The sequence below is a fragment of the Ursus maritimus genome, unplaced genomic scaffold (genome assembly GCF_017311325.1).
Source record: "Ursus maritimus isolate PB19 unplaced genomic scaffold, ASM1731132v1 scaffold_15, whole genome shotgun sequence".
In the NCBI taxonomy this organism is placed as follows: Eukaryota; Metazoa; Chordata; class Mammalia; order Carnivora; family Ursidae; genus Ursus; species Ursus maritimus.
In genome coordinates, this window is record NW_024423897.1 from 56,497,151 (window position 1) to 56,516,260 (window position 19,110).

The following is a 19,110-nucleotide window of genomic DNA, read 5'->3' on the forward strand; positions in this document are numbered from 1 at the left end:
AAAGGTCGCAGCATGAACTCTTCTGTTGCACTGTGCTTGTAAAATGCATTCCCTTGTATTTCCAAATATTCTTCCACAGAGAGGGGATTGATTTCCCTAGCTGAAACTTGATGACACCTTCATTAGCATGGGAATGCAAAAATTGCTTTCTTTTGTTATGAACTATCTCAGTGAAGGGCTTGCAAATGTGAAAGAGAGTCAGAGTAAAAATGCCATATTTTGTTAGGAGAGAGTTGAGCATTTTGAAGAAGTTAGTATCAGTACACAAAATCAGGTGGCATGCTTGGTTGGCCACAGAAGTGTAAGCTTGCTGAAATGTAGCCCTGCGAGTTCAGTGATCAAGTTTAAGAATGGGGCACGACACAGATGGGGAGAAAAGAAAAATGATGGATGGTAGGAATTAATCTATCAAAAGTCTGCCTCTAGGACATATGAATTATCTACAATCTCTAGAAATTGCAGTTGGTATGGAGATCTGGAGTATTTCACAAAAATGTTTTATTTATGGGGTTGGAAGAGTCTGTGGAACAGATTTCTTTGACTTCATAAAAAATCAGGTTTGTTGCTACCTATAATAATTCAAATGCGGTGATTGCAAAGTTAATTGAAAGGAGAAGCTTCTTGAAGAGAGGTTTCTTCCTGTAGAAGTGACTTAGGTGAGGCAAACACACAGATTTTTATTTCTTTGCAGTTTACCAATAATTTCCATGATAAAGATTTTCCAATACCTGACATTAAAACATCTACAATTTACTTATGGTAACACAGTAACTGAGTAGGTGTTCTCAGTTATAAGAATTTCCACAAAACGGCCATGAGTCTAAAAATCTTTCTAGGCCTGTGAGTGAATACACACAGAACAACTGACTCCGGAAGGCATCACAGATTCTCAGCTGTAGGAAACCCAGGTCTCTTGCAAATGATGCCAGATCTTTAACTGAAACAAAACATGTAATTAAATGTGACTTTCTAAATGTTAGCCTTAGTAGAAGTTCCTTGAAAACAGTCAGTGAGTATCCTTTTCCGAACACATCTTCAGTCTTTGACGGCAGCCCTGCTGACACTTTTGGACTAATCATGGATTATCCAGAGAGAAGCCTTCTGGGGTCGCTTAGTCAGTTTCGTGTCCTTACATGTGCTCAATTTCCATAGCTCACCTTGTCTGCTTCTGGGTGCATCAGGCGTTTGCTCTGCAGTTAAAGAGAATGTTCTCTTGGAGTATGAGCAAGCATTGCTTGCACAGAGTTTTTAAAAAGCAACTGCCTTGTCCAGCCAGATTGGCCTTTAAATGATGGGCTGTGATGCTGTCTCATTTGGAGACGAGGACCTTCCAGCCTGATGTGCAGTTTGTAGCATCAAGGATGGGCTCTGGCATTTTCTGCCTTTTTGGGTCCTTCCAGGTACCCTCCACTTTTGCTAACTTGTATTTCAGTGCACACCTCCCTGCACAGGCTGGGGCTGTGGGAAGGGTGCATGAGAAGAACATTCCGCGTGTCCCGCCATCCCTGTCTGAGGCCTGTGGGTCTACTCCACCAACTTATGAAAGAACTGGGGCAGGGTGGGGATCTGACCCATCAGAGGTCACAGTTACAGTGGCGGACATACTGCCTCAGAGGCCTCATTTCCAAAACACTCTAAAATCCAGTAAATAAGCCAACAAAAACCGGGAGAGAAATTCCTTCAATCAAAGACTTTTGTCATTTACTGAATTAATTGTACTTGTTGTGTGTGATCTTCATCCGGTTTACCCAGTTTGGCAAAGCCCTGCACACGTCACGGCCTTAATGGAGGTTTGTCCGAACTCACACTGATGTGACTGGACTCTAGGCATCTTGATGTTTTCCCCCCGGTTTCATTCCTAGTGATTGAAAGACTATTAAGCTCCTACCCCGTGATGGGCTCTGAGGACAGCAGGGGGAATAAGGGACTCACGATCCCTGCTCAGAACTTCGGAATCGGGCTTCCCTTGTGAAGCTCACCCTGAAATGGTCTCTGCACTATTACCTCATTGTCTCACTCTTGCTCGTGGGTGCTGTCGATACCCGCGTTCACTCACAAGGACGGGGCGTGTTGTAGGACTAGTTCACACATACACAAATGCAGTCAGAGGATTCTAACACGAGTTCCGATCCCACTATCCTTGTCATTTGGTTTGGCTCCCGGCAGGCAGGTCTTCCTTTTGGAGAAGTAACATACATGTTTAATTATATCAACAATATGTTTTAATTTGTGTTTTGCTTAAGAGTTGCATTTCCCATTTTTTTTATTATTTCATCTGAGCGCCCTCAGTGGAATTATTAAACATGTATAATTTTGGTTGTTAAAACAATTCACATACATAATAATTTTCAAAGCAACTTGTAATTAAGTAAGGAAGGGAAGCAACAGATGTTGGAACATGAAAAAATGGTTTTAAAAACATTGTTTTTCCCAGATGCCATGGTTGCCTCTTTCCCAAGTGCTACCCCTCTGACCGTCCTAAAATGTGTAAGCACTAGGGCCCCGTTCAGAACCCTTTTATGTGAATACAAGGAAAACCATAAGAGGCTCCTGCTACATTTAGACTTTTTTTTTCCTTTATTTTTTTATTTATTTATATTTTTAACAAATTAAATGTCAATTTTATTACAGAACTTGGGAACAAATCAAACTTGAAACTGAAAATTTTAAAGATACGTATTTACAACCCAAATCCATTTGAGAATCTGTGCTTTTTTTTTATTATGATATGTTAGTCACCACACAGCACATCATTTGTTTTTTAATAGTTCCAAACAGAAATACAAGGTGATGTGTAGAAGCCTTCGAGAATTGTCAGGGGGAAAAAAAGTGTAATTATTTTGCTCTGTGGTCTCATGGTGTGCCATAAGAACATTCTTCGAACAGTAGTGTCTCCGTTTCTCTCCCTGGCATGGTTTTTCAAGATCCCTTTGACTTGCAGAATCTCAGGAGGCTCTGGTTTGAGGGGAGGAGTTGCAGTAAAGTCCCTTAAAGATAGAATTGGCTCATAGCATGCCACATTCTTGCATGATTTTATAAGCCATGCTGCGTGAGAAAGTCCCATCCCACACACGACCATTTGGCATCTCGCTTCTGTCATGATGTGAAACATTTCCCACATCTGTTCCGGTCTATCCTGGTCCAGCGAAATTGCCCCCATGTGAGGCTGTTGGAGAGCAGTCCTCGAAGGAACTTTAGTGTCGTCGTGTGGGAGGAAGGAATGGCTGCGGCCGAGAGAAGGAAGTTGATTTCTTTCTCTTATCTTCACAACTGCTAATAGCTTTTAGTGATAAGACCTTGCCATCTGTGCCTGTTATATGCGTCTTCTCTGATAATTAATTTCTCTAATGGTGTAATCTCCTACGATATTGTTAATTTCTGAATAGTTTAACCATGGAAGGAAAGAAAAGTCTCCGTGACTTCAGTCCCTGATTCACGTCTGTCATCCCATCGTGTGTAGAATTTTCAGAGCTTTTCATCTGTAGACCCGATTGGCCAAAAATGTTGATGATGTACTGTGTGTAAATCAGTACATTGGGTAGTAGGGAAGATATGCAGATACGTGTAATAAAATTCCTAACCTCCAAGAGCTGACTTCCTGGCCTAGGAAGAAAAATACAAATCATGTGGCTGGAATATAAGGAAGTAATCAGGAATGCCAGTGGAACAATGAAGAGGAACTAAAGAGCCCAAAGGAGGCAGAGGTTACCTCTGGCTGGATGGGCCAAGGGCCCCACAAGGTGCGGCCAGGATCTGGCCACGTTGAGATGGAGTGGGAGCTTCTCGGTGAACGGAACAGGCTTGAAGGGTGTAAATCAGAGGATATGGGGAATTCTCCAGGACCTGAAAGTAAGACACTGAGTTGGAAAGTACGTTGATTCGTTCCTACAAGGTCGTCAATACCAGGCTGAAGGTGCCCGCCACTCACCTCTAGTTAACTTGCTGTTGGAGTTCCGTGATCAGAGAGAGGCTAACTTTCTTAGGTTAATATTGCCAGTGTTCTTAACAACAGTGTCCACAATAGCCAAACAGTGGAAGGAGCCAAGATGCCTTTCAACACATGACTGGATAAAGAAGATGTGGTCCATATATACAATGGAATATTGTTCAGCCATCAGAAAGGATGAATACCCACCATTTGCATCGACATGGATGGAATTGGAGGCGATTATGCTAAGTGAAGTAAGTCAAGCAGAGAGAGACAACTATCATATGGTTTCACTCACATGTGGAACATAAGCAACAGCACAGAGGACCATAGTGGAGGGGAGGGAAATCTGAAGGGGGAGCAATCTGAGAGGGAGATGAACCGTGAGAGACTATGGACCCCGGGAAACAAACTGAGGGTTTCAGGGTGGGGGGGAGGGGTTAACAGGGTGATGGGTATTAAGGAGGGCACCTTTTGTGATGAGCATTGGGTATATACGCAACTAATGAATCATTGAACACTGCATCAAAAACTAATGATGTATGTTGGCTAGCTGAACATAATAAAAAAAGATATATTGCCACAGTACAACTCCACTACTGACTTCAAACATTTAACCTACATTGTGTTTTCAATTACTTTTGCTTGGCAGTGAAAAAAAAAAATGTTGGTCTTACTGAAAAGATAGACGCTCTCGAATCCAAAATGCATACGTAACGTGGGTGCAAACACCTGAGGGTCCGTATGTGTGTGGTCCTTACTCTGAACTACGCTCCTTTCCCACAATCGTTGCTTCAACCTTAGCAGGTAGCTTGCTCCTTGACCTAAAAAGCTTACATTTAAGGTCCGCGTTGCTCAAAAATGGGTCATTTAAACTTGGGTTTAGTCCTATTTCAGAGAGGAAAGTCCCATCACACGAATAAGAGATGAACTAATTTGTTTTTGTACTAACTAATAACAACAAGAAAAAGGGTTTTTTAAGATTTTAAAGTCAGGGACGTTCTGTTTTATTCACGGTTGTATCCTCGACATCCAGCAGAATGTGGAATTAGGGAGTAAATAAACCTAGTTATTAAATTCATGGATTAATTTTGCTAAAGATGGTGGCAGTTTAGGGAAGTACTGTCAACATCTTTTCAATTGAAGTGATTATCCTCGCAGATTATATGGCCCGTGTCTGCTTTGGGGTTTCTTCTTCGTCTTTTACGACCGAACATATTTTTTGGCTGATCTTCTCTTTCATAGAGATTCTTCACACCCCAGTGGAGTGGCCTTTCCTTCACATTTAATTTTTCTTCCCATGATGTTTGCTTATGAACATTTTATTTCTTGTTCATATTCTTAAGTTATTTCAAATTCTTTCTAATTAGCTTTACAAGGCTGCTCCAAGTGAGTCGAGTTTAGCACTGAAAACCAGTGCGCCTGCAGTAACAGTGTATGAAGTTCATTAAAATTGGTTTCGATATTAGATTATACTTGGCAGTGACCTTCGCAGACCTTATCAGATCCCCACAGGCAAGACATGAGTACATAGAACTAATGCAGAGCACCTAATTAGAAAAGAAAATCTGAATTTACTATTTTAAAGGGGCGCAGATTCCAATATTTGAGCTCCCTTCTGTAAATAAGAATCCCATGTACTAGTGACCCTGAGCCCTTTTTAGACCATCAACCTGCCTGCTGATCAAATGTTGTCTTATTTCCCTTGGTGCACTCCGTACACACCAGCCCAAGTCTCGTCCATCTCTGTCCCCATAACAAACAAGACTTGAGTGACTGAGTTTGAGCACTTGGGATGTGGGCCGGGTGGAGTGAGAATCTGGATAGGTTGCTGTCCTCAAGAGCTCTCAGCCTGGGAGGAGAATGATACTAACCCAAGTAGCATTGACTTCAGGTAGAAAGTGCCATCGTTGAATCCAAGCGACAGGTGTCCAGGGAATGGAAGGAACCAGTTAGTCTCCTCTTCATGGGATGGCTTTTTCTGGAAAAGCCCCCATGTCACTATTTAGCAGAAGTTTTTGGGTGTTTGGGGGGTCACTGAGACTTAGGAAGACCAGTGTTCAGTGGGACTTTGAATATAAATGGTGTCCCCAGCAGGTGCTGGCTCTGGACTTGGCAGAACACCTGGTGTTTCTTGGGAGGTATGTGTGAGGGTGGCTTGCGTCTGGCGCAGAGCGCTCTGAGGATGCCCCCCACCAAGTCCATCGAGGACCCCTCGGCATCTACCTACAGGAGAGAGATTTGCCTGTGGACCCAACAGCTTCGTTGTTTTCTGTCCACTGTGAATATCACTGAGACAGATGGGTCATTTAGCCTGCCATCCGCTAACCTGCAAATGTAAATACTTCTGGCCTGTTGGGACTGATGGAGTATTTTGTAAACCACAGTTTCTGGGGCTTTCTGGGAGATGTGATTCCATGTGTGCGCCTTCATGAAGGGGTTTGGGAGGCTTTTGCTTGGGTGCCCATATTTTATATTATCTTCTCGGGGCTTCTCATGCTCTCACATTGTCTTGTCACCCTTGGCACTCAGAGATCATATTGTTCTTAGATGGGCCCCGTAAATCGCAGCAGAATGAGAGGAATCTGACCAAATGAAACCCTGTTTCATGCTGATATAAATAGTTAATTTTTAAAAATTCTCTCATCTGATTTGTACCTTTTACCTGAGTCTTTGAAAAAACAAGTGTAACTAATGGATAACTTTTTTCCCCGCAGACATGACTTCTTGTTTCTTAAAAGAATTTGTAACCCCTTTTGTTGCTTTTATGCTGATATTTGCATAGGGAGGCCCCTGACCAAGTGTGGCTGTGAGTTTACCATGAACTTACTGGGTTTGCCTCATTTGTTTGAAAGGAATCTGAATTAATCTCCAGCCTAAATACTCACGTTATAAAAGATAGACTTCCTACATAAATATGTACAGCAGGACTGGTATTACAATAAAAAAGTTTTATAATCCTGGCACTGATATTTGCTTGGCATGGTTTTTAATTGTAAATCATGTTCTGTAACCATTTCAGGATGAAGCTATTGGTGAGGCTGAAGGTAGAGAAAGCAGGGTGATGCTTATTTGCCTCAGTCTCCCCACCATGCGACATGGGAATACTTTGTGGAGGATACCGTGAGATTCCAAGCTCCCAGTTGCAGACGCCCTGTCTCCGTGGCTCTCCACCGCACCCCGAGCACCTTCTCAGTGCCTGGCACGACGTAGCTGCTCAGTGAATTATGTGAAAGGAGTCGGTGGCATTCAGATCAAGGCAGAACTCTTATATTTTTGAACCAGTAGCAGAGAGGAAATGGTCTCTCAAGAAGGTCCTCGTATTTGTTGAAATGTGTGCAGAGAAGAGTCAGTTCTTCAACATGTTAAGTTTTATTTGTGCCTCTCACCCCCAGTTCAACATCCGGGTGGCTTTTCTCATGGCCGCATCTCCAAGTAGAGGAAAGGCATTCGAGGTGACAGAGCTAGTAGCCCTCGCTCACAAATAGCAGGGATTCTCAGCACAGACAGAGGGGTGCGGCTGTTTCAGGGCAAGGACTAATAGAGCGAGTTTTCTCAGGATAACATGTCCAGTGGTTGAGTCACTTGGTAAATGGTGTTGGCTCTGAGGATTAGAAATGGTTGAGAGCCGAGAGCCCTGTTCACCTGTAAGGTACCTTTATGTGAATTTGGTGTGTGTGTGTGTGTGTGTGTGTGTGTGTGTGCGTGTGTGTGTTAAGATTTTTGTATTTATTTGACAGAGAGAGGGAGGGAGGCAGAGAGAGCATAAGCAGGGGGAGCGGCAGACAGAGGGAGAAGAAGCAGATTCCCACTGAGCAGGGAGCCCGATGTGGGGCTCGATCCCAGGACCTGAGCCGAAGGCAGATGCTTCACCAACTGAGCCACCCAGGCATCCCCTCCTTTGTGTGAATTTCAACAAGTTTCCCCTTCCGGGGGTCACAGTACCCCAGGCTCGGTTTTGGGCCCACAGACAGTATGTTTTTATAGGAAGAACGGTGCCTCTTCCTCTAAGTACAGACAGCCCTGTGCCAAGGCTCACGGCTTAGGAGAGATGGAGGCTAATTTTCAGCCCCCCACACCCCCTCTGCCAGGATCGTCCTTTGGGCAGTAGGCGTACTGTGCCGTCTTGTACATTGTCAGCTCATCGGGCTTTAAGTATAAATATGCTCGTATAAATATTTACATTTCACTTATATTCATATGTTCATACTCGTGATTTGACATGACAGTGATCAAGGGGAGAATCTAGTAAATAAGACATTTTATGCTAATGAGATTAACAGAGAAAGAATGCTAAAAGCCATTTCTATAGATGCAGAATAAATGTTTGATAAAATCCAACACGCATTCATAATAGTTAAAATAAAAGTCAACGCAGCGTGGACGAGAGCTTCTTTAACCTTCAAGGATAACTGTAACCTGAAGGATGCCTCCTAAAACACTGTAGCAAAACATCATCCTGCTATGTGGTAAAAGATTAGAAGCCATTCCATTAAAGTCGAGAAAAAGCTAAGGATTCTTGCCAGCCCTGCTAATGTTCGGTATTGTGCTGGAGATCATAGCCAAGTCAATACAACAAGGGAAAAAAAAATGAAGAGTTGTAAGGTCAGGGATAGAAAGAATGAATCCCAAGGATTCCTGCCAGCTCTTTTACCTGTGTCTCAGAGATCAGACACTGGTCATTACATGGAGGGTGACAGTCACTCACTGCTGTGTTTGGCAGATGGTGCCACGCTGAGCCCCTACAAATGGCAGTGGCGTGGGGGTGCTCAGCTGGAGGGGCACCTGGCCCCTGCCCCACTCGAACCATAGCCACTTAATCGTTACCTGTTTATATGTTATTTATTGATTGAAAAGTTATTCAGTATTTCTAAAGATTTTGGACACCAGTGAGGAAGATTTATGGAAAATAATTCTGGCCCTGTCCTGTGCTGTGATGTGTGGAGCCCATTCATGCCGTGTTTGCCTGAGAAGTGCTGGCAGGTCTGATGCCGGCTGAGCACCTGCTGAGTGACAGATGGCAGGTGTCCAGTGCTGGGCGAGGAATGGGAAAACGAGAAATTGGTAGCGGCCCTCTTCGCCAATCTCACAGACCTGTGCAGACATGTCATCGGGTTCTCTGTCCTTTGTCTGTTCCTTCCCAGGGTCGGGGAGAGCGGTAGCCCCAGGGAGGGAGTAGTATTTGGGGGGTAAATTGAGGAGTACAGGCATCTTAGAAGAAAGGCGTAGGGGCCTGAAGCCACAGCGTATGTTTGTGGGTCTTCAAGACAGTGCGACGGGGCTGGGATACAGGACACGGGGCGCAGGGGTTGGGACAACGTGGTTGGCCTGAGTTTCTGAGGATCTGGAAGACCAAGGACTCTGGCTTTACCCTTGGCTAATGTGGAGCCAAAGAAATACAATTAATGCTGATCAAGTCCCTGTTCTTCTAGGTGGGCACGTCGGCCCGCCCTTCAGAATCTCTTACGCTAGAGCCCCTCGCATACTAATTTGATTGCCATTTTGTGGAATTATATATATTTTATATGTAAGTGTATATTAGAGGTAATAAAGAGATATTTAGGCTTCCAGCTGCAGATGTCATTCTCGCCTGCCCACATGTGTGAACGATCCTGACATCTCCCTCCCCTGCCTGAGCATTCTGTCTGAACGCGATTTAGGACATTTCATGGCGCAATAAAGCCAAATAACCTTTAATGTTCTAAAAGAAGAAAACTAAAATTATTCCTGTCACCGTATAAGAGAAAGTGTAGATGTCTACATTTACCCAAAGTATCACCTATTTTTTTATTCTATATACTTACATTTGTAAGAAAATCCAGCAATTTAGAGATGCTTTAGTCGTATTTTGAAAGGGCAGACATTTTTATTCTGCCAAGCTATAGAATCTTTTCGCCTAAATGAGTAGAAATTGAAGCAGAAAGCAGTCAATGCTCTTGCTTAAATTTTGCGATGTTTTCTGGAATAGAAAAATGAATTTTAAAGTCATCCACAGTACAGAATTCCAAATATTTTAACTGGGGCATTCTCCCGAGGCCTGAATGATGGCTTTGAATAAGAAACACCCCTTCCTTATTAAAGAAGCAACATTCTAGAATGAGAGTTGCAACTGCATTTGTTGGTTCAATAACTTTCAAGTAACTTCTAAATAAGGGAGCTCCATCATGAGTTTTTATATTTTCATGTATAAAAGTGTGTCTCTATAGTGCCGATAAGGGGGAAGGGTTTATTTAGATGCCTAAAAACTAAGGAATGAGTATGGAACATGCATCAGGAGAAATACATACCTGCGGCTTAAAATATGGATGTGGGAGAAGTTTACCTACTTCCTGATTCAATCACCGTTTTCTATTTTAGGAATTTCCAGCAGAATGATTTTCTAATCATATTTAAGCAGATGAAAATCCACAGTGTTGTCCAGTCTTTAAACATTGATTTGGACAATTGTTTTTTATAGGACACTTCCAGATTAATCAACTGTTTTATGTCATCGCCATATGTTAAGTATATTTGAGTCCACAAGTGTTTAACTTCTAAGTTTGGTTTCAACACCTTGAATATTGAATTCCACTGCAGTCCTCTGTTGTGGGCAAGCAGCCACACTGAAGCCGGTGGCCAGAGCAAGGCCAGGTTTAGAAGGCAGGTGAGTTACAGGCATTTTGCTGTCCAGCCTTGTGGCAAAGACTCTGATGTCCTCACAAAGTCTGACGATTCTCGACGCTTGTTCAAAATAAGCTTGGTCATCTGCTGTCTACCCTGTCACAGAAATGGAAGTAGAGAGAGACCCATGAGAAGTGGGGCACAGAAAGTAGCAGAATTGTGTCCTAAAACTTAGGGTATAGGTAAGAAAAACAAACAAAATATAAGCAGATGTGAGAAATGTTTCTAGGCTACTGTAAAAAAGAAAAAAAATTCTACTGCATCAATAGTATGTCAGTAATGAGTAGATTTAATTATAACCCCAAGAAATCATAAAGCCATTAAATTAAGATCTGAGAGACAAGGTTATAAATCTTAGAAATCTATCAATAGCGGTCATAGACGAATTACTGTTTTATGATGTTGTCACTTCATTTAGACAGAATATTCACTTTTGTGATAATTTAGTTGCAAAGGATCATATTAAAGTCATTGTGGGTTTACATTACTTCACTAGGATGGTGATTCTAGCAGATAAGAAAGGACAAAGCCTTTATCCTCAGAAGGGAAATGCATCTCTTTTGCTGAGAGACTGGGGGGCTTCTTGTTAATATCGCTCCCAGCTTTGGGAGGAAAGGCAGTGGAATGATGATGGAGGACAGGGAGCCCAGCCACGCCTTGGGTCTTGGAATGAAAGTGGCCATCACTTGTGACCACATGTCCTTGGCAGGCCCTCCTTGTACTTTACTCTTTTCATTAGGATTATTGCAGGGACCCTGTGCATATATTGTGAACATTTATAAAACCGAGGCACAAAAACTTAACTGTATTAAGAAAAAAATAGGAATAAATACCCCATATTTTGACAACTTATATTTTAACTAGTGGATCTTTTTATTTCCTGTGATCAAGACTTTAAACTTTTTTTAAGGCAGCTAAGATTGCACGTGGGTTTTCATTTTGTTTTGTATTAGCAGTGACATGCTACTCTTAGGGCATGGGTAATTTAGCCAGGATTGGTTGCTCAAGGCAACCAAAGCGTTGTGTGTGTCCCTCCTCTGGTGCCATAGTTGTGAGGACAGCACCCCTTGGTATGGAACTGATGGGTCAGACACAGGATCCCATGCTGAGTAGCCCATGGGATTGGCCACAATGCAATTAGTTACTAGATGTTATTTCCAGTTAGTTCCCTCTGCATCTTAACTCCCATAACACATAGTCGATATCGGCTTAAACTCTTGCAGGTGTCTCCCTTGGACTTCCCCCGTTTGTTTCACCAGTAACATCTAAAATCCTGAAGATCTAGCTTAGTATCTTGTACATGGCATAAGTGCTCCAATAGCGATTATTGAAAGATGGATGAAGGGATGAGCAGATGGATGGATGGATGGATAGATAACATGGAACTTCTATTTTCATAACTATGCTGTTAATTGAAAATGTCATTTGGACAATATTACAGTGACTCTTAATTTCAAAAATATAAATGCTTTAATTAAGATATGTAGGTCATTAACCATAAGTTCTGGCAGGAAATATTCAGGAGGTAATAGGAATCTCATTAAACAATCTGAATTATAAACAGTCATTTAAGGATCTTTATTTGAGGAACTAATTATTTTCCCCCAATAAATCAGCCAAAAGAAGAGCAAAAAAAAAATAATAACTATAATACAGTCACTTGTGATTTAAATTATTAGCAAAAGATGCTGATGAGACATGTTTTCCATTTCCCAGACCCATTAATGATGGGATCCTAGCTTTGAAAGCCCCAACAAACCCAAGTGTTCTATTTCCATACTGGTGAGATGAAACGACAGAAGGACTTTGGCCCTAGCAGTGAATGTTCCAAATATATCATTCATGATGTAAGGATTTTAGATTAAATGAAATTTAGATTAAATTTCTTACTACTATTTTTTAGGGCATGAAATCTTAGATGATTATTTAAGGAACATGAACTGATAAAAAGCCAGCTTTATGTAAACACAGATAAGAACAAATTTTGAAGTTTTCCACTAGATGACCACATTACAGAGGGAGGGAAATGATATATATATATATAGAAACTTGGATGCAAGTTAAATTTAAGCTTGTTTTACCAGTTAGATAAATCCATTCCCCTGAGTATGACCTGCTAAGATAATTATGGGTTACTGTGATCATCCACACTGAGAGAGGATGATTTCTTGATTGCTAATGACCAACTTTGGAGAGCCTCTAATATTTTCAGGTTCTGTATCCTGACCATCTTTGAAGAACTCCTACTATTTTCTTTTTTATTTTTAAGATTTTATTTATTTGTTGGGGAGAGAGAGAGCAGAGAGCACAAGCAGGGGGAGCGACAGGTAGAGGGAGAAGCAGTCTCCCCGCCAAGCAAGGAGCCCGATGCGGGACCCGGTCTCAGGACCCTGGAGTCATGACCTGAGCCGAAGGCAGAAGCTTAACCAACTGAGCCACCCTGGCATCCCACTCCTACTATTTTCATGTTCTGCAACCCGTTTTCAGTTCCAGGCCTCTGTGCAGAACAAAGATGCCCCACAACCTAGACCCTCTGCTAACCACTGTAAACGTATTATCTCATTAACACTCCCAGATCATCACGACTTGTCACTTTATATGCCCACTTTACAGGGGAGAAAGCTAAGGGGCTAGCTTCAGGGATTGACAGGAGTAGACCCCCTGGACGGGCCTGCTGGGCTCTCCTGGTTATCACCCAGGGCCGTGAACTTGGAAATGAAGAGAGTTTCACAGTAAGAACGGACTAGCCCATGTATAAATGAACTCAGAGAAGAGATTGCTTGAGGAGCATAACTAATGGCACGCCAGCTCCCTACATCATATGCTCACTGGAGAGCCATCCGCCAACATTCTTGAAGGAGGGAGATATTTTAGATGGCTTTCCCCATGAGAACATGGAGTCAAATGGGCTAAATAACGATTTTATGAACATAAGACTCCATCCACAGTCTTCCCTATCCTAGTTACGTTTGGCAGAAGAGGGGTGACTTCCACATAGGATACACCCCTATTTTCAGTTTTGAATCAATGAAGTTAATTATAGAATCAATCATAAACGGAGGGCTTCAGAGGGGAGGGGGGGTGGGGGAATGGGATAGGCCCGTGATGGGTAGTAAGGAGGGCACATATTGCATGGTGCACTGGGTGTTACACGCAACTAATGAATCATCGAACTTTACATCAGAAACCAGGGATGTACTGTATGGTGACTAACGTAATATAATAAAAAAACATTAAAAAGAAAAGAAAAGTAAGATGAAAGTAAAAATATCAATATACAGATAAAAAAAACCAAAAAAAAAAAAAACAAAAAAGAATGTTTTGAAATGTAATACAAAAGAAATGAAGGTAAAAAATATAATTATTCAAAAGAGGAAAGTGGCTACCATTGTTAAAAACAAGACTAGAAAACCCATGAGAATCACTTGCCTAAAAGTAGTTTAGGAGAGTGGCTAGTTATGAAATAAATTAAATATTAAAAAAAAGAATCAATCATAAATGATGCAATTGCTCTCATCTTTGAGAACTTTTTTTTTTTTTTAAGATTTTATTTATTTATTTGACAGAGATAGAGACAGCCAGCGAGAGAGGGAACACAAGCAGGGGCAGTGGGAGAGGAAGAAGCAGGCTCATAGTGGAGGAGCCTGACGTGGGGCTTGATCACGTAACGCCGGGATCATGCCCTGAGCCGAAGGTAGACGCTTAACCGCTGTGCCACCCAGGCACCCCCTTTGAGAACTTTTTTGATTCCAGGTAGCTTCTCCCCCAAAAGTGTTGGGAATGTGTGCTCCCCTCAGTTCTGCTTCCCCAAAATGAGCTCGGAGTACTCCTGACTTGAAGAAACTCGTTTAACTTTGTTGAACTCGTGGCCTCTCTCTCTCTCCTGACAGCAGATGCTTTTCTCTGTGGCGCCCATCAGCATCCTACAGAGAACCACTTGGGGAAAAGCTCATTTGCAGAATGAATAGAACACCATGTTAAATTCTGTTTATGCCCTTAAAGCAAAAGGCATTAACCCAATATATTTCTCTCAAACATAGTGGATTTTCACTAAATCTACAGCTTTAATGGAATTGGTGAAATTGAAATACAATTTGATTGTCAACACATGTATATTCATTCTGTCACTATTCTGTAAAGTGGATTTAAAATTAACTCTGGATGGTATCGGGTGTCTTTAATAAAACATGAGTTGTAACAACCAACCTGAACTTAGTACATAGCCTGCAGGTCCCTCATTCACACCTTGCCTTTCCTAGGTATTATTAATAAGAAGCAATGGTCACTTTTTAAAAACTTTTACTTTGCTCTCCCTCTCCCACAATACCTCGCGCTCTTCCTTTCCAACCAGGGCCCGGCAGAATGGCTCACGCGAAGAAGGGTGGCGAGAAGAAGAAGGGCCGTTCTGCCATCAGCGAGGTAGTGACCAGAGAATACACCATCAACATTCACAAGCGTATCCATGGAGTGGGTTTCAAGAAACGTGCCCCTCGGGCACTCAAAGAGATCCGGAAATTTGCCATGAAGGAGATGGGAACTCCAGATGTGCGCATTGACACCAGGCTCAACAAAGCCGTCTGGGCCAAAGGAATAAGGAATGTTCCATACCGTATCCGTGTGCGGGCCAAAGGAATAAGGAATGTTCCGTACCGTATCCGTGTGCAGTTGTCCAGAAAACATAACGAGGATGAAGATTCACCAAGCAAGCTCTACACACTGGTTACCTATGTACCTGTCACCACTTTTAAAAATCTACAGACAGTTAATGTGGACAAGAACTAATTGCTGATGGTCAAATAAAGGTATAAAACCGAAAAAAAATAAAAAATAAAAAACTAAAACTTTTAAGCCAAAACTTTCTCATAAAAAAAATTGGGAGAATATCATAGCAGGAAAACAATGAGTTTTCCATGAAGGAATCTAATCCTTCCAATTTCTTGCCCTGGGGAGATCAGATTAAGAAAACTCAACTTCATTTGAATCATCAGTCAAATCCTCGGAGTATTAGAAAAAAAGCAGGGTCACGGAACAGAGTCCCTCCTGTGTACAGATACCAAGTAAATGTATATTTACATAGGTGCGTACTAGCTTTCTGTTGCTGTGTAACGAATGAACACAAATTTAGTGGCTTAAAATAGCACGATTAATTATCTCACAGTTCCATGGGCTGGAAGTTCAGGCTCAGTTTAACAGGTTCCTCCGCTCAGTGTTTCAGGCTGAAATCAAGGGGTTGACCAGAGCTGCAAACATTTCTGAGGCTCGGGGTCCTCTTTCAAGCTCTCTGGTTGTTTGTAGAACTTATTTCCTCGTGGTTTGGGGACTGAGGTCCTCATTTTTTTTTTTTTCTGACTCTCGGCTGGAGGACATTGTTAGTTCCTAGAGGCTGCCCCTGGTTCTAGCCACGTGCCCCCCCACAGCATGGCAGCTAACTTCTTCAAAGCCAGCAGGAGCATCTCTCTTTTGTCCACTACAAGGGGTCTTGGTTAGGAGGGATCTCATCAAGGGAGCCGCTATCCCATTAGCTTCAAAAGACCCATCCATCCACATTCACGGGGAGGGGACTACACAGAGCGTGACATCCAGGCGATGGGAATGTTGGGTGCTTCCTGTCACAGTGCTCTTAAGATCATAGCTCTGCCATAATTGAGGTATCAGAGTACAGATGACTAATGGAAAATGGACCAGGTATTCCCAAGGCTCTAAGTAGGACGACTCAACCCGTGGGACCTGAACACACAATCGCATACGCCTGATGAAATGCACAAGAGAACGGAGTGCTCTGGAATCCTGTAAGATAGCTTTAGGAATTTTGCCAGTTGAATAAGCAGATAGCAGGCGTTACAACAACAGTGGAGGAATGGAAGTAAAGGGCGGGCGGGCTCCTTTGCTCAAGGTCACCTATTTCCGTTGTTGATTTGGGAAGGAAACCTTTTCCCTCAGATATAGGTTTTCACTTCTAGCTAAAAATAGTTTTTCCTCTCATTGCACGGTATTTGCCCAAAAAGCTGTCTGAATTCTTGATGTTCGCTCTCAGAGACTACAAATTTAAAGGCATTATGGTGAGAGGATAAAATAAATAAATGGATCTTCTCATTTGAGATATAAGTTTATAGATTGCCTACAAATCACAGCCTCCGTAAGAAAGATTTCCAACGACAGCAGTGATTTTCTTATTCTCTTGGGCTTTCTACAGTGTTATAAAAAAGAATGCCTAAAATAATGTGTAAGGAGGAAAGCCAGTTCCATTTATATATACACACACACATATATAATCGAGTACATACACAAACACATATCTTTTTTAGTAAGACAGCAGAGGAATATTTGCTTGCTTTTCTCCACTTAAAACAAAACAAAACAAAAAAACACGCAGGATGACCGCTTGTTGAAAGCAAATGCATCCATTTGAAAGCCCAACATGTTCAGCCCAATCCTCTTCCTCTTTAGAGCCAAAGATAGTGCCAGTCACCCGGTGAGGAAGAAAGTTGCATCAACCCCAGACTTTACCCTGGAGAAACTCTCAGACTGGGGAGACCCCATGCGAACAACTGGTATACCAAGGGTTTCTAAGAGAACTGTAGCTGACTCAGAGGAAGCTCACTGAAATGGAAAAAGGTACTGCCTGGAACGGTACAATTTTCTATTTAAAATACTCAATACTTTTTGTCACAGTGTTTGTGTCACATTTTTAAAAATTCCATTTTTATTTTGCTGATCCTTTAATGACTAGTAATAGTAATGGGAAGAAATGAGGAATATTCATAAAAATCCTTAAATCACCAGACTGTCTTCACAGTAGCGAGTGTAGACTGTGTGTCAGGTAGCATTGGCGTATCAGATCTTTCTACCTTCTGTGAAACAGATTCAAGTGTATGCACTGAGTATTACTTGGGGCCGAGGGACTAACCCAAAACAGGACTGTGGAGTCCAAAATGTGTGCAGTGTCTTGAGATCGCCTTATATAACTCCTGATTTGGCATTTGTTGGGATATGTCCTGTAGGCTGAATGTCAGTGTCCCCTCCCAGAATTCATGTGTTGAAAACCTGATGCCTGAGGGGATGGTATTAGGAGGTGAGGCATCTGGGAGGTGATGAGGTCGTGAAGGTGGAGCCCTCATGGATGGGATTGGTGTCCTTATAAAAGAGGCCCCAGAGAGTTAGCTCATCCCTTCTGCCATGTGAGGACATAAGAGAAGTTTGTAACCCGGAAGAAGGCCCTCACCCCACCATGCTAACACCCTAATGTTAGGCTCCCAGGCTCCAGACCTGCGGGAAATACATTCCTGTTGTACCTGTCTGTCATGTTTTGTCATAGCCGCCCCAGTAGACTAACACACCTTCCAGGTGGTTCCCGATTTGCCATCCGGAACATACACTTACTGTATTACCTTGGTTAGAGAGTAAGAAGCTGGCCTTGGGGCTGTGTTCTTCCATCAAGCCATCCCGTGACTCCAGAACTTACCCACATGCCATGGAAGATGATTCTAACTCCTTCACATTCAAAAGCCGGTACCAGCATGAAAATGCACCACAGCTGAAGAAACGGGTTATAAGAGAAGTAAGATTATGAAAGCGTGCAGTTGAGACACGTGTGTGTGTAGACTCTGCAACAGGCAGTTGCTCCATTGGCTGTGGAAAGAAAGGAGCATTTTGCAGGAGTGTATGATGACAAGTACAGTTGGGCTCCGTGGTGCCCATTTGCATTTATAAAGCATTTATCTACAAGTACTCAGTGGTCACATTCAGGTGCCCATACTCCAGCATGAATGCTGTGAAGAACAGAACTGTCATTTTAATGTGCTCAGATAGGTGCAGAACAGCTGTTTTGAAGATCGCTTCTCATCAGCAAGGTAACCACCACTTATTAGAAGGAGACGTGTTTTCCTGTAGACATATCATTTTTAATGGTTTTAGTGAGGTATGATTGGCATACAATAAACTGCATGTTTAAATGTAAAATTTGGTAAGTTTTGACAACTGTGTACATCCATGAATCCATGACACCATCAAGGTAATGAGCATGTCTGTCAACCCCGGAGTTTCCTTGTTCCTTTTGTAACCCCTCCCCCCTACACCCCCCGAACCCAGGCAACCACTGATCTTTCTGCCTCTACGTTAGTTTCCAGTTTATCATTTTATGTGAACGAAGTCACTCATTCTGCGGGCTTCTTTCATTCGGCATTATTTTCATATTCTTCCGTGCTGTATACACCAACAGTTCATTTCTTTTTACTGCTGAATAGTATTCCCTTCTATGGACCTAAGATGATTCATTTAGATACTCACCTCCTGGGGTGCCTGGGTGGCTCAGTGGGTTAAGCATCTGCCTTCGGCTCAGGTCATGATCCCAGGGCTCTGGGATTGAGTCCTGCATTGGGCTCTATGCCTAGCGGGGAGCCTGCTTCTCCCTCTGCCTGCTCTGCCTGCCGCTCCCCCGCTTGTGCTCTCTCTGACAAAAAAAAAAAAAAAAAAAAAAGATATTCACCTGTTGATAGACATTTGGGTTGTTTCTCTTTTTGGCT

The 19,110-nt window shown here is 42.5% G+C and overlaps 2 protein-coding genes across 2 annotated transcripts in view; both read left to right on the forward strand.

Annotated features, from left to right (window-relative positions):
* SEMA5A (semaphorin 5A) overlaps positions 1-19,110 on the forward strand; it is a 482,957-nt gene that overhangs the window by 430,333 nt on the left and 33,514 nt on the right. The window lies entirely within an intron of this gene.
* On the forward strand, positions 14,907-15,434 carry LOC103662247 (60S ribosomal protein L31-like). Its single transcript, XM_040630557.1, has 2 exons — positions 14,907-15,211; positions 15,254-15,434. The coding sequence occupies exons 1-2, from the start codon at positions 14,951-14,953 to the stop codon at positions 15,368-15,370; spliced, it is 378 nt and encodes a 125-aa protein (XP_040486491.1). The 5' UTR covers positions 14,907-14,950; the 3' UTR covers positions 15,371-15,434.